The sequence below is a fragment of the Pleurodeles waltl genome, chromosome 5 (genome assembly GCF_031143425.1).
Source record: "Pleurodeles waltl isolate 20211129_DDA chromosome 5, aPleWal1.hap1.20221129, whole genome shotgun sequence".
Taxonomy (NCBI): Eukaryota; Metazoa; Chordata; class Amphibia; order Caudata; family Salamandridae; genus Pleurodeles; species Pleurodeles waltl.
This window is the reverse complement of record NC_090444.1, coordinates 734,127,038-734,150,888: the sequence shown is the minus strand read 5'-3', so window position 1 is coordinate 734,150,888 and position 23,851 is coordinate 734,127,038. Positions and strand designations below refer to the sequence as shown.

Here is a 23,851-nt window from a genome sequence, read left to right as displayed (position 1 = left end):
CTTTGAAGGTGAGGAAACAGGCACTATAAAGGAAGTCTTCCAAGAAGGATGCTGCAATGAAGCCCTCTGACTAGGTTCCAAGAGCAGACCAATTAATTTCAATACCCCCAAATTGAGCCCCAGGGGGTGGGAGGTGGAGCTGGGATGGGAGGGGATCCTCTACAGAAGAAAATACTTTCTTCTAGCCTTTCAAACGTCTTATGTCAAGAATTGTGAAAAACAATGTCTGATTTGGACCTTTCCTATAAGCTATTTTAGCAAGATGGACTCTGATAAATGAAAATTGCAGTTTTGATTGGACAAAATAGAGTAGGTACACAAGATTCACTTCCTCTTGGCAGGTGATAGGGCTGTAGCCTCTTGGCTGACAGTGTGGACAAAATGTCCTCCATTTGAGTGAATTGCAAGCCCCAGATAAAGGGCATTTGGCTTTCTTCAGAACATTCATTAATGAATGGGGTGAGATTTAGATGCCTATATTGCCTCGTTTCAAGATCCATGATGTCAAATACAAGGATGTCCAGTGGAATATCAGGGCCTTCAATCTGCTTCGTAAGATTGGTCTGCATGGCAATCCCTGGTGTCCCTTGAGAGACATTTGTACCAAGTCTAGGAACCATCCCAGTTTTTTCCATTCTGGAGTAATAAGGATCATTGTCGCTTGGCGATTCAGGAGTTTCAATACCACTGTGGGTATTACAGAAATCTGAGGTAAAGTGTTAAGTAATGTTCATGACCAGTTTCCGGTAGCCTGGTTATGAACTTTTGGCATTTGTTTTGCAAATAGATTATCAGTGGAAAACCCCAATCTTTAAAGATTCTATGAAGAATACAGAACATGCATCCATCTTAGCAAGAGAGGTTCAGGCATCACTGGCCAAAGGGGCAATGAAGAAGGATGCCTGAGAAGGGGAGAGGAAGCAAGTCCTGTTCCAAGTATTTTTTCGTGCCTTACAGCATAGTAGACTCAGGCTGAATTTTGTATCTTCAATTCTTAATTGCTCTCTTTCTGAAGAATAAATTCAAAATACTAACTTTGGATTTGCAGGATCCATACCTTCATACTCCTGTTCTGCAGGTTGGAAGGCGTGTTTTCCAATTCATTGTTGGGGAAGGAATACTTTAAGTTGGTGTAACCTTGACAGACAATCTGCAGAATCAACTGGTCCAAGGTAAGGGCACACCAGCTGTTGACGAGAAATTTTATTCGGCTCCACACTGGCCGCAAATGTCTCCTTAATGGGTGAATCAAAGCTGTTTCGTGGTTTTAACAATGAGGGAAGAGGAAGTTGAAAACTGAATATGCTAATGTTGGCCCCATACCCATACCCTGCCATCTACATGCTTTCTGTGGCCCTGAAGGGATTTAGTGGGGTGCTGAATGTGGTGAGATAGCGGCCTCTGGCGACATACCAAGCCCCAGCAGTAACTCATGAACTCCTATTATTGCTGGTGGAACTGGCGAGTGGGAGCTAGCAAGTCCATGAAGCAAGCTGTATGTGGCTATTATTGAATTACACCACAGCTGAATTAGCTTTGTCTCCAAACAGCCTGAATCAATCACAGAGAATGTTGATAAGGGATGTTTATCCATCCTTGGAGAAACCAGTTGTGTGCATCTAAGTGTCACAACATAACCACATAAGATTATATAACACAGCTACACAGTCTGTGGTGTCCGGTCCAGCTTACAGATGCACTTAGCGCCATACTGTTCATCATGGACCATATGTGTCAACCAGAGCAGGTCTGCCCAGCATGTTTGGACAAATCATAACCAGAGTTACTGTCAAGGCTTCATGCAAAGGTTCTGATGATAAAAGGGTAGGTTGCAAAAATTCAGCCAGACGTTTAGACTTAGTTTGCACAGTTGGCAATTGTTCCTGAACCTCTGCTGCTCTTTGTACAACCACAGCAAAGAGACAGTGAGGGGGGCAAATTGTCACCTAATTATTAAACCATGTGCTAGAGCATGAGTTTGCTGTACAACTTAATCAAAGCCGAACAAGGACGAAAATACTGGTGTTAAGGTACAGCCACTGCCATATAACATTTCAATACCCTGCTCCTGTCCCTTATACCAGAGAAGACAGCTGCTGCATTTCATACTCCTACTTGTTAAGCAGTCATGGACAGCTCAGCGAGCACCGGTTTCAACAGCCAAATGGAATCGGACTGTCAAAGAGCCAGCCCTTCAAGATCGGACTGTATGATCTCCTCCTGGAGGAGGTGCAATTGGGGGGGTGGAGGGGGGGTGGAGGGGGGGGGGGAAGGGGGCAGGTAGTGGTGAGCAAATCTGAGCCTCAATCATGGGGCCTGACATAGTTTACCTTTGATGTCCTGAGTTCTGTTCTACTACAGCTCTGCAAACACAAAACACACTGTAGTTTTCATTTGCGGGCATTGTAGAGGTTGTTTGGTTACATGTGAGATTAATACAAAATAGGGTTACTGAATAATTACAGATATATTTAGTGTGGATGGGGATGAATTAATATATCTAATTATGTTCTATTGGCTGTGAACTTTGCATAAGAACTATAGTTTAAGCACCATGGAAGATAGTTACATCAACTATTACTGTTTTGGTTAAGGAAGGCAGAATCCAAAACTATGATCAATAATGAAGGAGGAATCTAGGATACCATGAGGACGAAAATCTGAAAATAAGGGATTTACGAATAAGTGAAGGTTGGTTCTTATGGTAAAAAAGTGAGAACTCACAAGTATGTGCATGTACACAAGCGGTTTATGTATTTAGATATAGGGTATTCACATTTATCTACACATTTGTATAATACATGTTATAACTTAATTTGCAAAAACGAATAATATTACCACTTGACAGTACAAATTATTCATAATTTAAGTTAGAACTTAATTATAAGGGAATGGAACACAATCTTATCACAAAAATTTGACAGTAATATTGATAATATTGCAGTGATTTTCACTGAGCACCCCATGGGAACATTTTCAGTGATACTGAACAGTTGTTTTACTATGATCTGTGTAATATATTATCACAGCCCTGATGAAGTCTTATGGGAGACTAATCCTAGACGAAACACGTGTTGGCTGGCTTGACGGATTCAATGGTGATATGATGTGAAGATTTAACGCAAAAAATATATATGTTGAATTTAGCATGAATATTTAAAGACTTGGTTAAACTTTTTCACAAGGATCAATGTGGCGGCTACGTGGGCATATATATGGATAATGAGGAAACAACAGAAACAATAAAAGAACCCTTTGAAATAATTTGGAAGTTTTGGTGATATCACAAGGCCAGATGATCATTATAGTCATTTCTATTGAGATGATGGACTGATTAATTGTTATGAGTTGACTACATATTGTAAAGTGTACTAAGGTAAACTATTAGCTAGAGGAGTGCCTGACACATACAAAGGGGTTGAGCCATTTAGAGAAGAAGTGCATTGCATCATAAAATTGTTTCAGTTGGCCGGAGGTCGCTCCAGCTCCCATAAACTCAGGAAGGTGCAGAGACAACCCAGGCACAGACTCCGGGGCCTCAAGTGCTGACAGCCTGCAACTCACTCGAAGGCTTGCGCGGCCGAGTCGAAGACCACTAACTTTTTTCTTGTAGGACATACCAGTCTTTCCTGACTGTTTGGAGTGGGACGACAATCGCCAGGCATGACTTTGCAAACTATCTCAGGACTGTCCTTGCACCCTAGATACGAAGCATTGTAGAGAAGTTCTACGAGTCACTGGAGGGCCCGCTCCCTCAGCACCTTGGGATGCATGGCTTGATAATACTCATCTCTTGGCGTTGTGGTCTCACTCAAGACACCAGTGGCAAAGTAAGTGCTGATTGATCACCAACATCTGCCAGTGACAGGCACAGCATGGTTTTAAAACCTACCATTCTGGTGAACATCCTACACACAAGGAGACAAAGTCTCAAAAATCCTTTGACAAAAGGTCAGTCAAGAAGAGGACAGGGGTAGCTCTCTATGGATCAGCCCGCTGGAATGGCACCTATACAAGCACCGCACACGTCATTTCTGGTATGGACGACGTAGACGATGCCACATGGAGTCAAACAATGTCGCCTACCAGCATGCTGGGGTTCAGCTCACCAAATGTTTCTGGATTCAGTCTGACACCAGAGGAATATTCTAAGGTGAGGAATCTGCATCTCGAAATCACTATTAAATCTCAAGTCAAAACTCATGAACAGCATGGGAACCTAAAAGATATCACAATGCAAAAAGCAAAGAAAACATCGCTTGTAGCAACTCAATAAAAATAGGCAAACATTCCTATTACAAATAAGCCTACTCACCTGTCTTGGGGGAATATAAGAAGCTGCTCTGAGTTGTACAGTTCCTGAAGGACATTTGAGAGGAACTGACCCCACCACCTCTCACCACCACAAAGCTGAACTAGCAGAAGGCCAGTATGCAATCGAATCTTTGGGGTCCCGCTAATACAAAGATGCTTAAATAGTTCTTCACATGCCTGTGCATGAAATGTATTCTGTAAAACAGCTGGAACAGAATGCCCTATTTTAAGAAACAAGAAACAAGTTTCAACTTTAATCAGAAATCTTAGACAACTTTCTTCCCTGTAAAAATTAACAAAATTATTGGGGGAAAACACAGATGCAATCTGTTATCACTCCAACCGCTAGTTTGGAATTAAATAATTTGGCAGAACACAAAAACAATATGCTGTGCTACCAGCAGATCTTCAGGAGTTGTTCAAACCAAGAAAGTTAATTACAAGCATACATCAATTTCAATAGTATTAATTCAGGCACATTAAGGCAAGACTCTGCAAAGAGCACCAAGTTCAAGCTCCCTATACGTTCACATTAACCTACGTAAGTCACTTCTGAACTAAACACTGAAAGAGCTTTCTACTAAGCTTACACAACTAAACTGCAAAAACAATAGGCACAATCAAAACAAGCATTGCCAAAGCCAATAGGTCTCTCCTATGCAAGAGCTAGTGGTTTTGACAATGTCTTTTAGCCATGTTGTACAGTGTGGCTGTTGTTCAGCATGGTTAAATGCTAGTGGTGTGGTGTGGGCTGGGGTTGGTGTAGATTGTGGAGAAATGGGGGTAAATTAGGGTAGATTTGAGGGGGTAGATTGGAGTTGAGTAGATTAGAGTGGAGTAGAGTTGGGTAGACTGAAGTTGACTTAAGCAGACTGGAATAGGGGAATAGGATACACTGGGGAAAAGTAGACTAGACTGCAGAAGATTGGGGTGGAGTGGATTGGATTAGAGGTGAGTGGGTTAGACTGGGGTGGGTGGGGAAGATTTAAGAGGCGTGGATTGAGGTGGCTGCAGGGGGGTACGTGGGAGAAGTGTAGTTTAGGATAGATTGGGTATAGATTGAGTGGGGTAGGCTGGTGTATACTGAAGTGAAGTAAACTGGAAAGAGTGGGGTGGATCCTGGTACATCAAAATGGGGTAGATTAGAGTTGAATAGACTGGAGCAGAGTGGGGTAGCTTGGAGGTGAGTTTGGAGTTGAGTGGAGCAGACTAGAGTGGGCTAGATTGGGGTGGTTTGGGGTAGATTGGGGTTTGGTAGAATGAAATGGAGCAGAGTGGATTGGGGTAGTTGAAGTAGTGCAGATCAGGGAATATTTGGTGAGGCGGCTATGTTAGTGAAGACTGAAGTTGGCTAAATTAGGAAGAGTGGGGTGGGATGGACTGGGGTATATTGAAGGGAAGTAGAGAGGAGTGGAGTAGAGAGGAATGGAGTGCCGTAGTTTGTAGTGGGGTAGACAGGGTGGAATGGAGCAGGGTAGATTGGAATGGAGTGGGGTAGATCAGAGTGGAGTGCAGCTAGGTAGATTGAAGTGGATTGGGGTAGACTGGAGAGGGGCAACGTGGAGTGGGATAAATTACAGTATGGAAGATTGAATAGGGTAGATTGGGGTGGAGTGGGGTAAACTGGGATGGAATCGTGAAGATTCGAGTGGAGTGGGGTAGACAGGAATGGGGTAGAGTGGGGTGGGGTAGATTGGAGTGGGTTGGAATAGGAAAAATTGGAGTGGGGTGGATTGGGGAGATTGGAGTTAAGTGGTGTGGAGTGGGATAGACAGGTGTATAAAGGAGTGGAGTGGGGCAGACTGGGGTAGATTAGAGCACAGTAGGGTACATTCGAGTGGAGTGTGGTAGAACGGTGAGGAGTGGTTAATTGTTGAATTGAGTGGGTAAGATTGGAGTGGAGCAGACTGGAGGGAAATCTGGTAGACGGAGTGGGGTGGACTGGAATAGACAGGGGTAGGGTAGACTGGAGTGGAATGGTGTGGAGTGGGATAGAGTGTGGTAGACTGGAGTGGTGTAGATTGGAATGAAATAGTGTACATTGGAGTGATGTAGCTTGCAGTGGACTGGGGTGGAATGAATGGAGTAGATTGGACTGGAGTGGGGTAGATTAAGTTGCAGTGTAAGAGACTGAAGTAGATTGGAGTGGGGTGGTATGGGGTAGAGTGGAGTGTAATGGGGAAGACTGGGTGAATATATTTCAGTGGAGTAGACTGAAGTGGAATGGGGTTGATTGGAGTGGACTGGGTTAGACTGGAGTGGGGTAGACAGGAGCAGAGGTGCATAGTTGAGTCGAGGGGCATATAGTTAAGTGCCATGTCATGGAGTGGCGTAGAGTGGAGTGACATGTAGTAGAATGTGGTGGTGTGGCGTAGTGTGGAAGGGCATAAAGCTGAATAGAGTGCTGAAGAGTGGAGTGGTGGAAAAGTGAGTGCCAGTGTGCAGTATGCATTGTGTGGTAGCACACTGCAGTATAAGACAACACATTTTCAATTGAACAAGTTACTCACCTTCCGTGACGCCGTATCTGGTAGACACATAGACCAGCTGCAGAATCTCTACCTTAGAATTGTCACCAGGTGGCAGACTGGATCAGGAAAAAACTTTCAGCAATATCCCTGAGAGTCAGAAGAGGGCGCCATGTGACTGTACCAACATTGTCCACCAGATATGATGTAGATGGAGTCCATATAATCCACTCCTCCGACGTACTGCCAACAGTTTCTTCTTTGACTAGAATCCCCGCAACAATGCAAAGCCACCATAGAAACTGGCAATGGAACAGTGCGTCAATAAAGACGATAGATGTCCATTTGAATTACAACCACCACATCAAAATGCATGGTAAGATAATACCCAGGAAGGTATACCTAGGTATGATGAAAAAGTTTGAAGAATGAGGAGGATGGGTGGGTTGGTAAGGAATCTGCGGCTAGTTTATGTTCCTACCAGATAAGGTGTTACCGAAAGTATGTAACTTGTTCATCTGATAGAGACAACTAGCCGCAGGTTCCTTACCATAGAACTAAATGCTGAATAAATATCTGGTGCAGGCCAGTCACAAGAGAGGTGAGAAAGAACATTCATCTCACTAGAAGAGCAGTAGAAAGACACAGAATATGGTAAGAAGACATGAAACGCCATGGGGAGACAAAGACATGGCAATGAAAAATGAAGCTGTGTGTAGAAAACCAGCAATAGGAAAACAGACATGGCAAACCCTAAGGTCGGAGTTGTACCAATGAGAAACTTAGTACTAAGGTGCAAGACAACTGTCACAGTCACTGAACTAATTGGGATTTTAGCAGATGCGTGTAAGGGTTGAATTGGTTTATTATGGCAGTAATAAACAAATCTTTTCCATTTATTTGCATAGCAATGTCTTGTGGTTGGTTTTCTAGCTTGTTTTATGACCTCTATACATTCCTGTGTAAGGTCTAGATGTCCGAATTCTAAGACTTCAGGAGCCAAATTGCTAGATTCAGCGATGCTGGATTTGGGTGTCTGATCTGTTTGTGTTGAGTTAACAGATCTGGTCTGTTTGGTAGTTTGACATGAGGCACTACTGAGAGGTCTAGTAGTGTTGTGAACCAAGGTTGTCTTGCCCAAGTTGGTGCTATTAGTATGAGTTTGAGTTTGTTTTGACTCAATTTGTTTACTAGATATGGAAGGAGTGGGAGAGGGGGAAAAGCGTATGCAAATATTCCTGACCAACTCATCCATAACGCATTGCCCTGAGACTGATCCTGTGGGTACCTGGATGCGAAGTTTTGGCATTTTGCGTTTTCTTTTGTTGCAAATAGGTCTATTTGTGGTGTTCCCCATCTTTGGAAGTAAGTGTTTAGTATTTGGGTTTGAATCTCCCATTCGTGGATCTGTTTGTGATCCCGAGAGAGATTGCCTAACTGGTTCTGAATTCCTGGAATGAACTGCGCTATTAGGCGAATGTGGTTGTGAATCGCCCAATGCCATATTTTCTGTGCCAGCAGACACAACTGTGTTGAGTGTGTTCCTCCCTGTTTGTTCAGATAATACATCGTTGTCATGTTGTCTGTTTTGACAAGAATGTGCTTGTGGATTATTATAGGTTGAAATGCTTTCAGCGCTAGAAATACTGATCAGTGGGTTCTGTCAATTATGCAACATGGTTACTGTCTAGAACTCACTTTCACTCCACCAAGCATTCCGCCTCGTTCACACAAATTAAATCAAGAGCATCTCATTCTATTAAAACAAGAAGTACAATCACTTCTACTCAAAGGTGCAATAGAAGTGGTACCTAAAGCTTAACCAGGGAAAGGAATATATTCTCTCTACCTCCTTATACCAAAAAAGGATGGTATTCTCAGACCAAGTCTAGATCTCAGACCTCTCAATCAGTACATCCTCTCGGAGCATTTCCACATAGCTACTCTTCAGGATGTCATTCTCTTATTACAAAAACAGGTTTCCTTACAGCATTAGTTCTAAAAGATGTTTACTTCCACATTCCCACACATTCAGCACATTGCAAATACCTAAGATTTGTGATAGCAGGCATTACCAGTTCAAAGTGCTACCTTTTGGAGTAACACAGCACCAAGGGTATTCACCTAATGCCTTTCAGTGGTTGCAGCATACCTCTGAAGGCAACATATACATGTCTTTCCCTATCTGGACGATTGGCTCATAAAAGTCAGCACCATTCAAACCTCTCAACAGCATACACAATACACATTCAATACCCTACACAGTCTAGGGTTCACAATCAATTACCAAAAATCTAATCTCCAACCAGTGCAAATACAACAGTATCTGGGAGCAATTCCGAACACTCGGTCAGGATTAGCGTACCCAAACCCACAAAGAATTCAGTCTTTCCACAATCTCATCACAGCTACAATACAATCAATCTTACACAGTAAGATTTATCATGAAACTGTTGGGAACTATGACATCATGCATAGCAATAGTACCCAATGCATGTCTAAACATGAGACCCTTGCAACAGTGTCTTTCACAACTATGGTCTCAGGCACAGGGTCAACTTCACGGTCTAGTGTTCTTGGACCGCCAGATTTAAAACTTTCTGCAATTGTGGAATCACACCAACTTATCAAGGGTGGTCATTTCAGGACCCTGTGCCCCATTCCATAATCACCACAGATGCATCAATGACAAGTTGGGAAGTCCATCTCAGCAATCTTACGATACAGGGAGAATGGGACTCAGTCTAGCAGACCTACCACATAAACCACTTAGAATTGCTGGCAGTGCTCTTATCACTCAATGCATTCCAGCCACAGATCACAAGCAAAATAGTGTTAATAAGGACAGACAACATGACAATAATGTATTATCTGCAGAAACAATGGGGGGGGGGGCACTCATCTAAATTGTCCCATCTAGCACAAACCGTTTGGAAGTGGGCAATTCACAATCACATTCACCTATTAGCAGAGTATATCCTAGGGATACACAACCAACTAGTGGACCTTTTCAGCAGGACGCAGCAACAACTACACGAATGGGAGATTCACCCACAAGTAATTCAAATGTATTTTCATATGTGGGGAACACCAAACATAGACCTTTTCGCAACAAGCGAAAACACAAGATGCCCAGACTTCGCTTTCAGGTACCCACACCCTCAATCCAAGGGCAATACTCTATGGATCAATTGATCAGGGATATTTGCTTACGCTTTTCCCCTGCTCCCACTAATTCAATTTCTGGTCAACAAGATCCGTCACACTTCCCTCACAATGATACTCATAGGTCCCACGTGGGTATGTCAACACTTTTACATAACACTATTGGATCTATCTGTAGTACCACATCACAAGCTTCCAAACAGACCAGACCTATTGACTCAAAACAAAAGTCAAATCATGCATCCCAATCCCAGTATGCTCAACCTGGCGATTTGGCTCCTGAAGTCCTAGAGTTTGGATATCTTCAGCTTCCATCAGAATGTATGGACATTCTAAAAGAAGCACATACAACTACAACAAGGCAGTGCAATGTAGCTAAATGGAAACATTTTGTATATTACTGTCAACCCAAAAACATCGATCCACTTAAAGCATCGATACAGGATATTATGTTATTTGCTTTACTTACAAAAAGCAAATCTTGCGTATTCATCTATCAAAATTCATTTAACAGCAATACTAGCCTACCTCCAAAATAGACAGCATAACTCTGTTTAGAATTCCTGTCATAAAAGCTTTTATGGAAGGTCTTAAGAGTTATTCCACCTAGAGTTTCCCCAGCTCCTGCATGGAATCTTAAAGTTGTGCTCACAAGGCTTATGGGTCCACCATTTGAACCCATGCATTCTTGCACGCTTCAGTTTTTCTCACGGAAAGTTGCTTTCCTGGTAGCAGTCACTTCCTTAAGGAGAGGAAGTGAAATTTAAGCTTTCACTTTAGAAGAACCCTTATTCCAAATTCATAAACACAAAATAGTACTTAGGAAAAATCTAAAATGTCTTGCCAAAGTGGTTTCACCATTTTACATCAGTCAGTGAGTGGAATTGCCAGTCTTCTGTCCACAGCCAGATTCAGTTGCTGAAAGAGCTCTCCACACTCTTGATCTTTAAAGAGCTCTCTCATGTATTATATAGAGAGAACAAAATATTTTTGTGGCTTTTCAACAGCCTCATTAAAGTAATCCTGTTTTAAAACAAGGATTGACCAGATAGATAGTAAAGAGTATTCAAACTTGCCATCTTAAAGCTAAAAGGCAACTATTAGTAACTCCTAAAGCACATTCTATTAGAAAAAAAGGAGCTTCAATGGCATTCTTAGGAAATATACCAATGGCAGACATATGTAAAGCAGCCACATGGTCCACACCACACGCATTTACTAAACACTACTGTGTGGATGTGCTATCTCGCCACCAAGCAAATGTTGGTCAAGCAGTGCTTAAAACACTATTTCCAACTACTCCAACTCCTACAGGCTAGCCACGCTTACTTAGGAGGGTACTGCTTTTCAGTCTGTGCAAAGCATGTGTATCTGCAGCTACACGTGCCATCAAATGGAAAATGTCACTTACCCAGTGTACATCTGTTCGTGGCATATAGTGCCGCAGATTCACATGCGCCCTCCCACCTCCCTGGAAGCCTGAAGCTGTTGTGGTACTTTCTTTTGTAAATATGTATATACATTGCATGGACATCTTCTTTACTTACCATATATGTGTACATATACAATTCTTCACTTCTTACTTCATCCTCCTATGGGAAAGCAATCTAACAAAGACTCAATGCTCATGTGCACTGTCTCTGAGAAGAGGAGTCACTCGATCTCTTGACTCGAAAAAGCTTCTTCGAAGAAAAACAACTTGTAACACTCCGAGCCCAACACTAAATGGTGGACTATGCAAAGCATGTCAATCTGCAGCACTACATGCCACAAACAGATGTAAATTCCTCAATCATTGTTTATTTTTTCCTTGCCGCTTCCTTTTTTCCACGATGTCAGCGTGTGTACTTATTTTTTCCCCCTGCTCTGTGTAGGTCTAGGGCTTCATCCATCTGCGTAGGGTTTCTTGTTCTGGCACTTAACTTGTAGGATTCGAGTCCTAGCACTTGCAACAGCCCTTCTATAATGATGGAATGAAGGTAGTCATGTCTCCTCTGTTTGACACTTATTACTCTCTAATCATATATTGTTTTGTTGCCTAGAGCTGTAGCCTACTGCCGATAGACACTTGCATTTGGACACTTGCATTTGACCTTGCATTCCCCTGGAGGTCCAGTGTTTGAATCCCAATCTGGGAGTCAACGTCAACTTTACCTTACCCTTCAGTATATTTTATTATTTGGTCCACATTTTGGACCGCTTTCTTTTATGCAGGTTTGTCCCTCCAGGACTTTGCCCCCCGTTTTCCTTAGGCCCTGCCTTTCAGCAACTTTTTCTGTCTGCTACACTTATCTTTGCCAATATCTTGGCCTTTCCATGGTTGGCGTCTTCTCCTATTGTGATTTTATGCCAGGTGTTAACCTTGTTTCATATACCACAAGGTTTCTGTTGTTTTCTTTCAGCAGGTTGTTCAAGTAGCCTCTTTTAGGTTTGAAGTCCGCTAGCATTTCCTGCTTGGTAGGCTTTTTTCTTTCTTGAGGGGTGTGATATTTCCACTCTCTCCCCACTTTTATTTTCTTACTGTGTTGCTGTTTGCTCAGCCTTCTCTTTCTATATTTCCTTATATTGTGTGTGTGTGTGTGTGTGTGTGTGTGTGATATGTGTATATATATATATATATATATATATATGTTCGATGGCATGTGTAGCTGCAGAGACGCATGCTTTGCACATCCCGCCATCTAGTGTTGGGCTCGGAGTGTTACAAGTTGTTTTTCTTCGAATAAGTCTTTTCGAGTCACGAGAACGAGGGACTCCTCCCCTTTCGGCTCCATTGCGCATGGGCGTCGACTCCATCTTAGATTGTTTTCTTTCCGCCATAGAGTTCGGACGTGTTCCTTTTCGCTCTGCGTTTCGGTTCGGAAAGTTAGTGAAAATCTCGGAAAATTCGACGGTATTGTTTGCGTTCGGTATCGGGTTAGTTACAACAGATCGACACCGAATTTTTAAGAGCTCCCGCGGCCCTTCGGGGTTTTCGATTCCCCGGCGGTGCCTGGTCGGCCCAACCACGTGCGTCTTCAAGTCTAAGGGAACGGACCCCATTCTGCTTCTCCCCCGAATGTCACAACAAGTATCCTTATACAGATCAGCATCTGGTCTGTAATTTGTGTGTGTCTCACATGGAGGAAGAAGAGGAAACCTTCTCCATCGAGGATTCAGACTCGGAAGAGGTCGAACCTGAACAGACGCCGAAAACCGTGAGTAAGACGTCGATACACAAAACTCACGCAAAGACCACTAAAGCCCAGGGGACGCCACCGCCAGCAGGTCATGGCTTAACCCGAAAAATAGGTGACAGAGCATCGGCACCGAAAAAGGACATGCATGTGTCGAGGTCATCCGACTCCGGTCGAGATACCGGCACAGAGCAGACTCGACCCCGAGACACCGGGTCAGAGCAATCTCGACACCGAAACAAGTCGCCACCAAGAGATCAGTACGCCGAAGAGGAAAAAAGTGTCGTTGGAACCGAAAAAAGCAGCCGAAAAGGTTTCGGTACCGAAACATCCGGCCTCGGAACCGAAAACAAGTTCCTACACAGAGGAACAAGGCCTGTCCTCACAAATGCAAACACATAGATTTGGACAGGAGTTAGAGACAATGGAGCCAGATTACACCCAAAAAGGCTCCACATTCAAAAGGAGACAGGGAAGATCAGTACTCTCCCTCCCATACGAATGAAACAGAAACTTGCCTTCCAAGAGAAAGACAAGCAGCCACAGGCAAAGGTGGCAAGACAGGTAACCCCGCCACCATCTGCCAGTAGTTCTAAGTGATTTATGTGAAACTGTCTCTGCTGAGTGTCCCATTGTCCTTGGATGCTGTGTTGGTTGAGGTGTGCTCCCCACCCTATCATGGAGGCATCCGTTGTTATTACGTATTGAGGCACTGGGTCTTGAAAAGGCCGCCCTTTGTTTAAATTTATAGTGTTCCACCATTGAAGCGAGGTGAACTTTAAAAACCTGGTCAGTCATAATATGTGTACCATCCTGCTACATTTGATTATGGGACACGTGAATGTTTGGCAAACGCTATATCCCTCAACTTCCCGGTATTACTGTTTTTGTCTTTCTCCCTAAATACAATCTGATAATTGAACTCACGCATTTAGCTCAGTAGGACCTCCGTTACTTGGTGCTTTACCTGATGCGGCCCGTCCACTAGTATGAGGAGGGTAAGCATTTATTTCATCATTATTTTCACATTGATTTACACGTTGATCCACAGTGGGCATACTTCACCTATGTGTGGATTTGCACAGAGCACATTGCTGTTGATATTGTGCATGTGAATAATGTGTTGTTCTTTTTGTTTGTTATTCTTCTCATTTCAGGTCCCTGCATTGTACTAATATTCCTTATTATAGGTTATATTTACACATAGGATTAGGTAGTTTAGGTCCTGAAGAATCGCGTTAGATCCATAGGACATCAATAGCGAGAAACATGTTGACCTTCTGGTGAATCGTACAGGGGATCCTGTGCGTACAATTCCTAACCTCAAATTGAGTGAGGAAGTGAATAATATTTTGGGGAGCATAGGCCTTGTTCTTTTCTCTCCCCGCTCTTTGGTTTTAATCATGACAGTGGTTGGATTATTTAATAAAATTTGCCTAACCTCTAGTTATTTTTAAATAGAATTTTTCCAATCCTATACCCTATTCTTTCTAAACCGGGCATATATCTCAAAAGATCTCCGGCAAAGAGCCCCCCTTGAGGGGCCCGTCAGGCATTGCAGCGCCGGCCTGACGTGGAGCAAAGCCCGAGGATGAAGCATGTCACCTTTGGTGAGTGAGGGCTCTTGTTCCAAAATAATAAATTTTCCAGGGACCTGGCTTTCTTTCTTCTTTCTTCTCTCTTTTTTACGATCTTTTCCTTAGATCAGGACCCAATGTGGTTTTCCTGATTATACTTACGTTGTGGAACTGTGTATACCTTGTTTTTGTACATGTATTGGGAGCTCTATACACAGGACCAGGATTTTTCTATCCAAATCTCCCTTTTCCCAAACCCCTCTTTTAGTTGGTTTTTGATTTCCCTCTACCTCTACTGTTGGATCCTTTAAAGGAGCCTCTAAATGATCCTCTAGGGTAGAACTGTGGGTGGATAGTGTTTCTGTGGCCCAAGGTTTGAAACTCCCTCTAAATTGTGGTCTATGAACATTCCCCCTGGTGGGTGTGGTATACAAAGCATCCATGGCCTTAAGCTGTTTCTAAATCTTTTTTTTTTGTTTGTCTATTACTGTGTCGACCTCAGAGCCAAATAAATGCTGCTTATCAAATGGCATGTTTAAAACTGCCTGTTGTATCTCAGGTTTGAAACCTGAACATCTCAACCAGGCATTTCTCCTAATAAGCTCACCGGTGTTAACAGATCAAGCTGCTGTATCAGCTCCATCCATAGCAGATCTAATAACATTGTTAGATATTGCTTCCCCCTTCATAAACTATTTGTTGTCCTCTCTTTTGGTGTTCTGGAGAGAGGTACTGTAATACCTCTTCCATTTCGTCCCAATGTGCTCTGTCATATGTAGCCAACAGAGCTTGTGAATTGGCTATCCTCCAGTGATTTGCAGCTTGCGAGACCACCCTTTTCTCAGCTGCATCTATTTTCCTGATTCCTTTTCAGGGGGAGGGGCATCTCCGGTGGACTGGCTGTTGGCCCTTTTTCTCACTGCACCAAAAACAATGGAATCAGGAGGTAGATGAGTTCTTATAAATACAGGGTCTGTGGGTGCTGGTTTATATTTCTTGTCCACTCGAGGAGTAATAATCGTAGCTTTAACAGGCTCCTGAAAGATAGCAGAAGCATGCTTGAGAGCATAGGAAGACATTCATATTGCTTATGTCTTGAGGCAAGTGTGTCAAACAGAAAATCCTGCTCCATGTGGTCAACGTGCATTTGCACATTATGGTATGCTGCAGCTCTAGCCACTTTTTGATTATATGCTGTAGTGTCATATGGTGGTGAGGGTCTGGCAGGATATAACTGAGGGTCATTCGGTAATATGAGTTAAGAGTTGTATGCGTCCCATGGATCTATGTCCTGTTGATCATCACTAAAATTATCCCCATGTGGTGATAACTGTACCTCATATGAAGGTGATAGTGGTGGAAGGAGGAACAGGATAACGTGGTGGAGAAAGCTGTTTCTGCGTTGAAGCCTCTCCCTGTTGTTTGCGCTTAAAGACATTCTTTGATGGAGGTGAACCGTTTATAGTGCCTGAATAAGTATTTTCCTTTGTTTGGCATCTTTTACCAGTAGAATACGTTGAATGGCTATGGACTCCTGGGTAGAAGTAGTTTCTTCACTACCCCTAGCTATCGACTTCAAAGTCTTTTGTTTTGGTTGAACCGAAAGTGCCAGCTCGGAAGGTGATGTAATACTTTTCAACTCCGAAGATGGTGCTGATCTTTTTGGCTCCAAAGTTGTTTCTTTGGGATTTTCGGCTCAACTCCAAATTTGGTGTGGGAGTCTGTTTGGTCGAAGCAGAGTGCACCTTAGTCATAAATCTCAGTGCCGAACCCAAAGGTTGGTCATCCGGACTTTGTTTTCAAATCCGACCAAGGCCTGGCAGCAGTGGAAGATCGACAACCTGTGCTGGAATCTTTTTAGTAATTTTTGTGGGGCGTGATGGTGCAGTTGTACTCACTTACTGCGCCGCATGCACATAGTGGCGTTGTCATCGGAATGTTCTTCAGAGTCAGAGTCTTGGACGGAAAAGACTGCCCCATGTCAAACATCCTTTTGGGCATGTTCTTCACCGAAGATGTCCGGTGTGTCTTCTGTTGATTTTGACACCATCTCAAGGTGACAGGCTCTACGGTCTTGAAGAGTCATCTTAGATCGAAAAAACCTACTGGCGCTGCAACTGTCTTCTTGAGGGTCTGGAGTGCTGACAGAGTTCGTTCCATCCGACTCACATAGAAGCAGTCCCTTAAAGGGAGTTGCCCTTTTAAGGGTGAGAAAAAAACAAACCCAATGGTCTAAATCGGATCGAGTATAGTTGGAAGCATGATCGAAAACAATACCGACGATATTACAGAAAGATTAGAATACATTTTGAATTTCCGAATCGAGATTCACCGGATCGAGAGAACCACGTCTGAACTCGACAGCGGAAAGAACACAGTCTAACAAAGGACTCGATGCCCATGCACATTTTCACCAAGAGGAGGAGTGAACTGATCTCATGGCTCGAGAAAGATACGGAAAATGTCACTTACCCAGTGTACATCTGTTCGTGGCATGTTCAGCTGCAGATTCACATGCTATGCATATTCTGCCGTCTAGTGTTGGACTCGGAGTGTCACAAGTTGTTTTTCTTCGAAGAAGTGTTTGAGTCACGGGATCGAGTGACTCTGCCTCTTCGGCTCCATTGCGGATGGGCATCGACTCCATGTTAGACTGTTTTCCCGCAGAGGGTAAGGAAGGAGTGATAGAGTATAATAAACAAATCTTTTCCACTTATTTGCATAGCAGTGTCTAGTGGTAGGTTTTCTAGCTTGTTTTATGACCTCCATACATTCCTGTGTGAGGTCTAAGTGCCCGAATTCTAGGATTTCAGGAGCCAAATTGCTAGATTCAGCGATGCTGGATTTGGATGTCTGATCTGTTGTTTGTGTTGTGTTAACAGATCTGGTCTGTTTGGCAGTTTGACATGAGGTACTATTGAAAGGTCTAGTAGTGTTGTGTACCAAGTTTGCCTTGCCCATGTTGGTGCTATTAGTATGAGTTTGAGTTTGTTTTGACTCAACTTGTTTACTAGATATGGAAGAAGTGGGAGAGGGGGAAAAGCATACGCAAATATCCCTGACCAGTTCATCCATAGTGCATTGCCCTGAGACTGATGTTGTGGGTACCTGGATGCGAAGTTTTGGCATTTTGAGTTTTCTTTTGTTGCAAATAGATCTATTTGGTGCGTTCCCCACATTCTGAAGTAAGTGTTCAGTATTTGGGGGTGAATTTCCCATTTGTGGATCTGTTGGTGATCCCGAGAGAGATTGTCTGCTAACTGATTCTGAATCCCTGGAATAAATTGTGCTATTAGGCGAATGTGGTTGTGAATCGCCCAATGCCATATTTTTTGTGTTAGGAGACACAACTGTGTCGAGTGTGTTCCTCCCTGTTTGTTTAGGTAATACATTGTTGTCATGTTGTCTGTTTTGACAAGAGTGTATTTGTGGGTTATTATGGGTTGAAATGCTTTCAGCGCTAGAAACACAGCTAACAGTTCTAAGTGGTTTATATGAAACTGTCTTTGCTGAATGTCCCATTGTCCTTGGATGCTGTGCTGATTGAGGTGTGCTCCCCACCCTGTCATGGATGCATCTGTCGTTATTACGTATTGTGGCACTGGGTCTTGAAAAGGGCGCCCTTGTTTTAAATTTATACTGTTCCACCATTGAAGCAAGATGTATGTTTGGCGGTCTATTAACACCAGATCTAGAAGTTGACCCTGTGCCTGTGACCACTGTGATGCTAGGCACTGTTGTAAGGGCCGCATGTGCAACCTTGCGTTTGGGACAATGGCTATGCATGAGGACATCATGCCTAGGAGTTTCATTACTAATTTGACCTGTATCTTTTGGTTTGGATACATGGCTTGTATTACATTGTGGAATGTTTGGACTCTTTGTGGACTTGGAGTGGCAATTCCTTTTACTGTGTTGATTGTTGCTCCTGGGTATTGCTGTGTTTGACACGGCAGAAGGTGTGACTGAGTAATTGATTGAGAAACCTAGTTTGTGTAGGGTTTCTATGACATAATTTGTGTGTTGTGAACACTGTATTTGCGTGTTGGTTTTGATTAACCAATCGTCTAGGTACGGGAACACATGTATTTGCTGCCTTCTGATATGTGCAGCTACTACTGCTAGACATTTTGTAAAAACTCTTGGCGCAGTCGTTATTCCGAATGGCAACACTTTGAATTGGTAATGTATCCCTTGGAATACAAACCTTAGGTACTTTCTGTGTGAAGGATGTATTGGTATATGGAAATATGCATCCTTTAGATCCAGTGTTGTCATGTAGTCTTGTTGTTTGAGCAGTGGGATTACTTCTTGTAATGTAACCATGTGAAAGTGGTCTGATTTGATGTATGTATTTAATATTCTGAGATCTAGTATAGTTCTTAGAGTTTTGTCTTTTTTGGGTATCAGAAAGTACAGTGAGTAAACTCCTATGTTTAGTTCTTGTTTTGGTACTAATTCTATTGCCTCTTTTTGGAGCAATGCTTGAACTTCTGATCCTAGAAGATTTATATGTTGTTTTGACATACTGTGTGTTTTCGGTGGGACTGTTAGGGGGAATTCGAGAAATTCTATGCAATAACCATGCTGGATAATTGCTAGTACCCAAGTATCTGTCGTTATTTCCTCCCAATGTTTGTAAAATTGGCTTAGTCTTCCCCCCACAGGTGTTATGTGATGGGGATGTGTGACTTGTAAGCCACTGCTTATTTTGAGGACTTTTGGGGCTTTGGAATTTTCCTCTATTTTTTGGGAATTGTCCCCCTCTATATTGCCCCCGAAAACTTCCCCGCTGATATTGGCTTTGGTAAGTGGGCCTTGTTTGTGATGTTGTGGTTTCTGTAGGTTGTCCTCGAAACCCTCCCCTAAAAGGTGTTTTGCGAAATGTGCCTCTGCTCTGCGGGGAGTAGAGTGCGCCCATGGCTTTTGCTGTATCAGTGTCTTTTTTGAGTTTATCAATAGCAGTGTCGACTTCCGGCCCAAACAACTGCTGTTCATTAAATGGCATATTTAGCACGGCTTGTTGAATTTCCGGCTTGAAACCTGACGTGCGCAGCCATGCGTGCCTTCTTATTGTTATTGCAGTATTTACTGTCCTTGCAGCCGTATCTGCTGCATCCATTGAAGACCGTATCTGATTATTAGAGATACTTTGTCCTTCTTCCACCACTTGTTGTGCTCTTTTTTGGAACTCCTTGGGTAAGTGTTCTATCAAATGTTGCATCTCATCCCAGTGAGCTCTACCATATCTTGCCAAAAGTGCTTGTGAATTGGCAATGCGCCATTGGTTTGCTGCTTGTGCTGCAACCCTTTTGCCCGCAGCATCAAATTTGCGACTCTCTTTGTCTGGAGGTGGTGCGTCCCCCGAGGTATGAGAGTTCGCTCTCTTACGAGCTGCCCCGACAACTACTGAGTCTGGTGTTAACTGGGTTGTAATATAAACAGGATCTGTTGGCAGTGGCTTGTACTTTTTCTCCACCCTTGGAGTTATGGCTCGGCCTTTAACAGGATCCTGAAAGATTTGTTTTGAATGTTTTAGCATTCCTGGGAGCATAGGTAGTCTTTGGTATTGGCTATGAGTGGAGGATAGCGTGTTAAACAAAAAGTCATCCTCAATTGGTTCGGAATGCAAGGTGACGTTATGGAAAGCAGCTGCACTTGCGATCACCTGTGTGTAAGATGTACTGTCCTCAGGAGGGGACGGCCTGGCAGGGTACGAGTCTGGGCTGTTGTCCGATACTGGAGCATCGTAAAGGTCCCATGCATCGGGATCATCTTGACTCATGGCAGTATGAGTCGGGGAGTGCATCAGTGGAGGAGTTGCTACTGGTGATGTGTGCACTGATGGTGGTGGAGACGGTGGTGGAGTTGTTTTCTTTGCCACCTTTGCCTGTGGCTCCTTGTCCTTTTTTTGAAAGGCAAGTTTTCTTTTTATTTTAATTGGGGGAAGAGTGGTTATCTTCCCTGTGTCTTGATGAATGTGGAGCCTCCTTTGAGTATAGTCTGGCTCTACAGCTTGAAGTTCCTCTCCAAATCTATGTTTTTACATTTGGGAGGACAATCCTTGTTCCTCTGTATAGGAACCTGTTTTCGGCTCCGAGGCTGGATGTTTCGGAACCAAAACTTTTTCGGACGTCTTTTTAGGCTCAGAAGAAACCTTTGTAATTTTCGGCGTGGTGGTTTCTCGGTGCCGAATTTGTTCGGTGCCGCTGTCACGGTGGGGAAATTTCTCTGAGCCGATGTCTCGGGTCCGAGATTGCTGTGTGGCGGTATCTCGACCGGAGTCGGATGACTTCGACACCAGCATGCCCTTTTTCGGTGCCTTGGCTCGGTCACCTATTTTTTGGGTTAAGCCATGGCCTGTTGGCGGTGGCGTCCCCTGGGCTTTTGTTGACTTCTCGTGAGTCTTATGTTTCGACGTCTTACTCACGGTTTTCGGCATTTCTTCGGCCTCGAGCTCTTCCGAGTCTGACTCGTGGATAGAGAAAGCTTCCTCTTCCTCCTCGAAAAGCTCTTGTCCTGTCGGCGTCGACGCCATCTGCAGTCTTCTGGCTCTTCGGTCTCTTAACGTCTTTCTGGACCGAAACGCTCGACAGGCCTCACAAGTATCTTCCTTGTGCTCTGGGGACAAGCACAAGTTACAGACCAGATGCTGATCCGTATACGGATACTTGTTATGGCATTTTGGACAGAAGCGGAATGGGGTCCGTTCCATCAGCCTTGAAGTCACACGTGGCCGGGCCGACCAGGCACCGACGGGGGATCGAAAAAACCCCAAAGGGCCACCGGAGCTCTTCAAAATTCGGTGTCGATCTGTTGTAACTAACCCGATACCGAACGCAAACAATACCGACGTTTTTTTCCGAGATTCTAACTAACTTTCCGACCTGAAACACGGAGCGAAAAGGAACACGTCCGAACCCGATGGCGGAAAAAAAACAATCTAAGATGGAGTCGACGCCCATGCGCAATGGAGTCGAAATGGGAGGAGTCCCTCGGTCTTGTGACTCGAAAAGACTTCTTCGAAGAAAAACAACTTGTAACACTCCGAGCCCAACACCAGATGGCGGGATGTGCACAGCATGTGTATCTGCAGCTACACATGCCATCGAACATATATATATATGCACACATATGTACAAGTGAATGTTGAACTTAAACGACTACAGGCTCCCAGGGAGGTGGAAGGGTGCACGTGAATCTGCAGCAGAACATGCCACGAACAGATGTACACTGGGTAAGTGACATTTTCCGTTCAATAGCATGTGTAGCTGCAGATACACATGCTATGCATAAATTACAAAGCAGTTTTGCCTCCCATAAGTGGTGGTCAGCCTGTGGGAGTTGAAGTTGTGTGAAATAGTGTTCTTAGTACAGCCTGTCCTACTGTGGCCTGTTGTGTTGCTAACACATCTACACAGTAATGCTTGGTAAATGTATGCGGTATTGACCAACTGGCTGCTTTCCATATTACTGCCATTGGTATGTTCCCTAAGAAAGCCATCGTAGCACCTTTTTTCCAGGTGGAATGTGATTTAGGTGTTACTAATAGCGGCCTTTTAGCTAACATGTTTGGATGCATTTTACTATCCATCTAGCTAGTCCTTGCTTTGAGATAGGGTTACCAGTATGTGGTTTCCGGAAAGACACAAATAACTTTGGTTTTCCCAAAATGATTTAGTTCTATCAATGTAATACATTGTAACTCTTAATGTCCAATGTATGCAGGGCTCTTTCTGCTACGGAGTCTTGCTCTGGGAAGAAGACTGGCAGTTCCACTGTTTGACTGATATGAAACGATGATATCACCTTTGGGAGATATTTTGGGTTTGTTCGAAGTACAACTTTATGTTTGTGTACTTGTATGAACGGTTCTTGAATAGTGAAAGCTTGGATTTCACTAACTCTTCTTAATGAATTAACTGCAACTAGGAAGGCAACTTTCCATGTTAGGTATTGAATCTGACATGAATGCATAGGTTCAAATGGTGGACCCATGAGTCGTATGAGTACTATGTTAAGATTCCACAAAGGCACTGGAGGTGTTCTCGGTGGAATGATACGTTTTAATCCTTCCATGAAGGCTTTGATAACAGGGACTCTAAATAGAGAGGTGTGTTGTATATTTTGAAAATACGCAGAAATTGCAGAGAGATGTATTTTAATAGACAAAAAGGCTAAATTTGCTTTTCGCAAATGAAACAAATAACTTACAATGTCTTGTATTGACACTGAAAGAGGGGCAATTTGTTTAGATTAACAGAAAAACACAAACCTTTTCAGTTTGTTTGCATAACTGCCTGGTAGTGGGTTTTCTTGCTGGTTTAATTACTTCCATATATTCAGTCGGAAGTTGTAGATATCCAAACTCTATGACTTCAGGAGCCAAATCGCTAGATTGAGTATTTTGGGATCTGGATGCCTGCTCAGTTGTTTGTTTTGCTTTAACAGATCTGGTCTGTTGGGGAGTTTGGTATGTGGTACCACTGACAGATTTAACAGTGTTGTGTACCAGGGTTGACGTGCCCACGTTGGTGCTATAAGTATGAGTTTGAGTTTGGTTTGACGCAGTTTGTTAACTAGAAATGGAATGAGCAGGAGAGGTGGAAAAGCAGAAAGCAAATATCCCTGACCAAATCATCCATAGAGCATTGCCCTTGGATAGAGGGTGTGGGTACCTGGATGCGAAGTTTTGGCATTTTGTGATTTCGCTGGCGGCGAATAGGTCTATGTCTGGCATTCCCCAGTGGTGAAAGTATGTGTGAAGCACTTGGGGATGAATTTCCCACTCATGTGTTTGTGGATGATCTCGGCTGAGAATATCTGCAAATTGGTTGTGTAGTCCTGGAAGGTATTGTGCTACCAGATGAATTTTGTTGTGGATAGCCCAATGCCAAATCTTTTGTGCTAGAAGGGACAGTTGAGATGAATGGGTCCCTGTAAGGAAATGACTCCTTCGTATGGTTACCCCCTAACATTTTGCCTTTGCTGATGCTAAGCTTTTGATTGAATGTGTGCTGGGACCCTGCTAACCAGGCCCCAGCACCAGTGTTCTTTCCCTAAACTGTACCTTTGTCTCCACAATTGGCATAACCCTGGCACTCAGGTAAGTCCCTTGTAACTGGTACCCCTGGTACCAAGGGCCCTGATG

At 43.5% G+C, this 23,851-nt stretch overlaps 1 protein-coding gene across 4 annotated transcripts in view; it reads right to left on the bottom strand.

Annotated features, from left to right (window-relative positions):
* The window catches only part of BIRC6 (baculoviral IAP repeat containing 6), a 1,722,273-nt gene that overhangs the window by 989,042 nt on the left and 709,380 nt on the right, over positions 1–23,851 (bottom strand). For all 4 annotated transcript variants that reach the window (XM_069234691.1, XM_069234693.1, XM_069234692.1 and 1 more), the window contains one exon: positions 4,316–4,535. In XM_069234691.1, the coding sequence (XP_069090792.1) occupies positions 4,316–4,535 (220 nt within the window). The remainder of the gene's footprint in view (positions 1–4,315; positions 4,536–23,851) is intronic.